Source organism: Drepanopeziza brunnea (genome assembly GCF_022702325.1).
Source record: "Drepanopeziza brunnea f. sp. 'multigermtubi' strain 214-2 chromosome Unknown ctg15, whole genome shotgun sequence".
NCBI lineage: Eukaryota > Fungi > Ascomycota > Leotiomycetes > Helotiales > Drepanopezizaceae > Drepanopeziza > Drepanopeziza brunnea.
Window position 1 is genome coordinate 1,678,580 of NW_027094078.1, and position 6,644 is coordinate 1,685,223.

General features: G+C 44.1%; 1 protein-coding gene across 1 annotated transcript; it reads left to right on the forward strand.

Moving 5' to 3' along the window:
• Positions 1–4,032: 4,032 nt before the first annotated feature.
• Positions 4,033–5,420, forward strand: L3040_008392 (uncharacterized protein; the record flags this gene model as incomplete). The annotated part of the gene is made up of 2 exons (XM_007295316.1): positions 4,033–4,191; positions 4,260–5,420. The coding sequence occupies 2 exons, from the start codon at positions 4,033–4,035 to the stop codon at positions 5,418–5,420; spliced, it is 1,320 nt and encodes a 439-aa protein (XP_007295378.1).
• Positions 5,421–6,644: the final 1,224 nt, after the last annotated feature.

A 6,644-nucleotide genomic window follows, 5' to 3' on the forward strand; every position in this document is an offset into this window, starting at 1 on the left:
AAGATTGCCCCCCTGGCTCTGAGAAATGCCTATGTAGTAGGCCTGCTGGATGTGCTAAATGTGCTTGCACTTGCGATGACTGCGTAAGTTCAGCTAAAACGATAGGTGATATGACTTCTACTAACTTTGCAATAATACGGTAGTAAGGTAGCAACGGCCCTTAAGAAACTATTCTAGTTTGCATGTTAGAAGACGGCCGGCTCTGGAAGGTGCTTAGAGATGTTTAGTTCCTTATTTATCTTGCTCTCGCTTGAGCTTGATTTTTGAAGGCATTTTCATTCGATTGGGTGTTGTCTTCATCCTGTCTTCAGTATGGATGGGTTTATAAGTGAATATTAGAGCTAAGCGAATCGACTCGTTTCCCTCTAATATTAGGTGTGAGCCTCGTCAGTCCTACCACCTCAAGTCATCAAACCTCTACAACAAAGATTTTTGCAAGCCTATCCACCGTCCTTTGTTTTTTTAGTTACTTCTATTCATGGGGGAGGAGAGTACGACTACAACCAAACACAAGAAGACGGATTCGCCGAATAAATCGAAGAGTTAGTACGTAGTATAACTACTTGGTACAAGCCCGAAATAATGTACAAACACTGTTTAAGCGCAATTCTATAAGTTTTCGTTGACAGGGCTCTTATGCAAAGGGTACCACTAATAATATAACGATAACAATTCAAGCAGCATTGCCAAGTATCTAGTGTGCACAGACTAGAGTTTTACATTATTTACCTATAGTACGAAGTACGTAGTACGAAGTACGAAGTACGAGAGGAGTTTGGAGGCAATTCCGAAGATCAGCCGAACGAGGATTACAATAAGAAGGATTACGATAACGCCGATAACCATTACGACGACGATTACGGCTACGACGATGGGTACGATGATAGAGAATAATGAAATAGCCGACGAAAAGCAAAGCATAAGATTAGTACTGTATTGATACATAAAAGTAGTGTTTTCAAGCTTTGCTTAAGCATGGATTTTGCGACTGAGTAAAACCAAGAAAAGTAAAGAATTGCCAGTATGGGAATGTAAGCACCAAGTCACGTACCACGGTACAGGCGTAATTATTACCCCTTAGGGTGCCTCAAAAGTTTAGTTTCCGCTATAAACCCCCTGGTTACCCTACCTTCAGGGGGTAATACTTACGCCTGGGACGTAGTAGCTACACTAAGTATGGCGGCCTAAGCATCAGCATATAGCTCTCCATCAGCTAGTATGGCTGAGCCTCTTCAGACTTCACGGATACAATTGGAACCACCATATATTCGTACTCCTCATTCGGTACCTGTGATACCGACAGTTTGTATTTCGCATCTGCGGCAGGCTTAGAAAAATGTTACTTCTTTACGCATATATATGCCCTATCTCTCATTTATACAGCCTTGATTTGGATCTCTTAGCAATAGCAGAAAACATACTACTACGTACCGAGCTTCGAAAACAATTCAAAAAATATGTCCTTTATATCTAGTAACTCGGGGTTACTTGTTTGATTTCTTCAAAATTACTAATTAGTTGTATAATGGGCAATTCCGTTACATTAAACAATCAGATTTAATGTCGGTTCCTTACTCATTGATCTGATAGTCATAGCATTACTTGTTTTGGTAATGATGCTGACACGGGTTTGGGCCCCTCGCTTAGCTCTCGGTCATATGTTTAAGCCTGCTTTACATGTGGTTAAGAGCACTCACTTCCCCGTTACACGTCCCCTACGCTCGGTATGAACAATCTGCTCAATCCTTTATGGAGCTAGAATCACTTTTAGCTACGCAGTAACCATGAATTATGGCCAGTACTCAATATTAAGAGAGATGTAATTTGTTACCTGTTGAGATATACAAAAGAAGTGTTACGGTGCTGACGGACCTCACGTCCCAGGGACAGATTTTGGCTGTAGGATTAGTCAGCCGAGGTTGGGTTAGTCAGCTGAGGCTAGCGGCCGCAAGCTAGCGGCCGCCCCATGGCACAAGACCTCTCGGCCCTCCTGTATTGTAGTTCTTTCCTTCCTCGTCTTTCTTTCTCGATACCAAGCGTACGATTAGATAGTACTACGATACTATCTCATTCCAGCCGTAGCAAGATGCTTCATTTAGTTTAACGTTTATTATTACCGGTGAAGCAACATTTAATACTACGAAAACTCATTAAATCAGTTCCTACTGCCCGACGTAGCCGTAGCTGCCGAACAAGCTGACCGTACGGATAATCGACTTAATCGAGTCCTGTCTTCGTTCGATTCCCCTTTTTCTAATAGATTGGATTCTAAAAAAATCACGACCTACCTCTCATACTAATCGACAGAATAAATTCAACCACTTTTAGAATAAGTGCATTGAAGCATGATTGAGATGATGCAAAGTGGTCCAAATTCGGGTCTTTTAATCAGATCCGTGCATTAATTCAATCTAAAAAGTATACCGTGAAGCTTATACTCAGGTTCTATATTTTCCAACTTTTATTTGAATAGCCTCAGTATTGATCCTTGTCATTCGGGCAGTGAATTCTGTTTGTCGATTTAGATGCTAGTCTATATATATCACCATAACTCATGCTCTCGAAGAGAAGCACCTTTACCTGCAAGCTTGCTTTTGGGCGGTGTATCAAAAGTAGTGATTGTGATGGCCTCAGGCCACAAGGGAGGGCTAGGGCGGATGTCCTCCCTTAGGGGAATATAGATTTCTCCCGACCCGAGGAGAGTTGCTTAAAAGAATACAACCTCCTCACAACTACTTGTTCTCCCCCCTCCCTCCCCTCCCCCTACAGAAGTGTGATTGATTTATTGAGAGGGGCAAGGTATATGTGGACTATCAATAGCAAGTGACAGCAATAAAACAAGGATTTGGAGGTTACTACCAGCGGCAAGGCTGTATGCTACTTCATATCTTTCCACTTCCTATACGGTGGCTTTTTACGGTAACAATACCGCTAGCACTTTAAAGGGAATAGAAGTCAACTGCAATCTGCTCCATGATGTAAACTCGGTACTTAATGCCAATTGATCGTGGTTAATATTGACTCCTAACTGGTTTCTAAGAGGCAAGCTAACTGGTCTCTGAGAGGCAAGTAACGGCGACCGAAGTAGAATATGCTTAGCAAATTTCAGATCGAATCAGGCATGCACAAAAGCAGTTGCCTTATCGTTTCACTACTTCGAAGGATATTAATGCTTATCCGCCTATTATAAGTATATATTAATATATTAAGGTGTTATTTTTTCGTCCCAATATCAATAAAGAAAGGAGGCAAGCACTTTCTTAATATGGCTGGCCATTGTAAAGAAGGTTTCGAGGAGAGAGTTAAAGAAGCCGCGAACAATATGCACTATTAAAAACATGATGTTTGCTATAGCAGCAAATAGCAGGTAGTCACGCTGGAAATGGATCAGTGGTTTGTCATTATCAAATGTTGCTTTTTACATCAAAGATAAGATAATATCATTGAAATTTGAGTATAAAATGCGGACGAACAATGCATTATGGGCTTGGCATGCCCGAAATTTAGAATGAAATATTAGAGTAAGAAAAGATGAAGCACCAAGGATGAAGTGCCTTCCTCATCTTGTACAATGGAGGTGGTAAAATGAAGAACCTGCCCAAGCCTAGGTGTGACACTATACTTTTTGCAACTGCTTGTAATATGTGCAACAGTGTGAATATCTATCAAATTATATTCTAAACCTTCAAATAGGAAGGCGTAAATAAATAATAACTATGATACTGTACCCAAGTGACTATTTTTTTTCTCGTAGTGAACCACTAGTGCGTACCCTATTTAATAGAAATTACGGCCCGAGCAGCCCGATCAGCTGACCTGATATCAAACTGAATAACTCGATACGTCGAGTAAAGCATTGTTGACAGATTCGAACTCGACAACCTCAATCTTCGAACTTTTTCAACAAGCCTCTAGTCAGCCAGAGTACTGCCATCGTTGGCATCGATACAGCAGTGACAATCGAGCTACTATTAAGTGATTTCGCCCCAATTCGAAAATTCATAAGTTTCTCTCTCGACTTCGTCTGCAGCTATGGACGGCCCCGCTACGAAAAGCTCATTTCGGTCCGACGAATCAGCCATGGTGAAGGAAGAATCGTCAGGCCCCGGCCCATCAGATCTACAAATATTCAAAAAGGAGGAGGAGGAAGAGGAGGGAGCCAAGGATTCCGACAACCTTCGGTTAATGGTTGTAAGCGAAAAAGAGTCTTTATGAAAACGATTCCCTCCAAAAGCTCTACTGACTGCTTTGTTACACAGAGGACATTCAAATTACCTGGACCCAGAATCATCCACATTAGAGAGGAGCCGTTGGAGAAGACTATTGGGGAATGGGAGGAGGAGAGCGGACAAAGCTGGCCACCATTGACTAAGGACGAGGCAGCAATCGAGAGAAAGAGCGAGAATGAAATCGAAAATCTCAATAGAGCTATGGAAGTCAGACGACAAAATTTGCGCACCAAGGTCGCGATCGAGTCAGGGCACAAGAATATGATGAAAGATCCCAAGGGAAAGCTTTCCGACGATGGCACATACCCTGGCAAAGAAGCATACAAGTATGCACATATGCTCGCCATCAAATCAAACTCGGCCATCCCTCTTCTCGATAAGAAGCAGTCCGATTTATTCATGAAGAATCGCTCAAAGATCTTCGCAACTGATGGTGCTGAGGCCAGTACCTATTTTAACCTTGACTCCGATACTCTCTATCTCCGCTTCGATACTCTTCCGGTCTTCGCCCACTACACTGCTATCACACCGCTGAGCCAGGAGTTCCCTATTACCGACATACAGAGTAAGCATCGAATTCGACGATTAGCTGTCGCATTCTCTCGTGGGCATGAGCTCTACTACGGTAGGCAGGACGGTGGCATCAACGCACGCTGTGCTGATATCTTGAGGCATTTCTGCAACGTCAAGGAACTCACCGTCATCATCACCCACTTCGAGGACCAGCCAGATGATGCCCACGGCTCGTCCGATCTCTGCTTCATGCCCCCCGTCGACGTCCACAATGGTTTGATGGAGTACAAGAGACACGGCCTTCCTCCTGTCGAGAGCGGCCCCTTCTTTGGAGAGCCGCTTCCTCGTGTCCTCCATCCTGGCCTCTTCTTGATTAGTCCGCCCCAGCTGCATAACATCCGCTTCGCCGCCAGAGAAACCTGGGCTATACCTTCTTCTATTGAATACAAGTGCATGGGTCCGCGGTCTTTGAAGCTCAAGCTGGAAATGGCTCAGAAGAATTACGCTGCGTGGGATAGAGAGGTGCAATTGTACCACGCTCAGCAAATCCGTGCTGCCACTGAGATTGCTCATGGCGGAGGCAATGACGGAACAGTTGGAGTCAAAGTCGAGGTCAAAGTTGAAGAAGACGAGGGTCCAGGAGTTGAGCAAGAAAACGGAGGCAGAGCACAGCGATAAAGATGATTTTGACCAGGACGGTATGGGAGAAGATAATTCTGATAAAGGTGTTAATTGGGCAGTTGATTTTGAGGAGAGCGTTTCCGACATCGAGGCAGGCATGATAGCTATGAGCGAGACTTTGAGATTATCGGGGCAGGGTTCGGATTTGCATTACTGATGCTGCATTCGGCGACGAGTCCCTCTCCCAGATATAAGGTGGTTTTCTGGGCAGGAAAATGTATGATAGGCGAGTCAATTAAAGCGGTCTTCTTTCAGCCCAATCTGAAGCGTGAAAGAGTCAAAGACGTATTTCAGGTGGTAATTTTATTGACAGGAATATCTCGTATATTGTCTATAACTCGCACATCTGCTATGCGTTTTGAGCCTTGTCCTCTGACGTAGATTTCGGTCACCGGTTACCGAGACGGACAACAACAATGCTCGGTTAAGGAAAGGGATAATCTCGGTTAGGAAAAGGGGTGAAAATAGCGGGTACCGAGAAGGACAACAGCAATTCCCGGTTAGCGCCAGGGACAGCAATAGTGCTCGGTTAAGGAAAGGGGTAATAACAGCTTTCGGTTAATAACATCTCTTGGTTAGTAACAGCTCTCGGATAGGGAAAGGGGTAATAATAGTTCCAGTTACCGAGAAGGACGACAGCATTTCCCGGTTAGGGACAACGGCAATAAAAGTTCTCGGTTAGCAATAGAAAGAATAACGGTTTCTTATTATAGAGAATACAGTTTGCCCGCATTCTTGTATTCGGCAACCACCTCTGCGTTTTCAGCATTCATATTGGCTACCCACTGACTGAACTCTGTCTTTGCATTTATTCTCATGATCTCCTAGATTGGAGCAAATTTATCTCTTGATAAGGTCCACTGCGCTCTTGCCAAATTTAAACTACATCACGTATTCGGCTTGCTTCTACAAAGCTTCAGTTCGCATGCCCTTTTCAACCTCCTGGGCCGATCAACCCACAACCATACAGCCATTTTACATCGCCGCTGAGCTCAGCTGCCCTTTCGAAGATCGCAAATCCGCGCGCGGATCGATACAAGTTCAACGAGTTCGATCACACTTCTCTGCGCCATCAACACCGCCACACCCTTCGCCCCCTTGGCCTCGCGTCATCTTACTTCTCGCCATTCCGCAACTACATCCTCGATAAGACCGCAATACCCGCCACCGCGAAATGGACGATGCCTTATTAAGATGTCCGAAATCGACACCACTAACCTC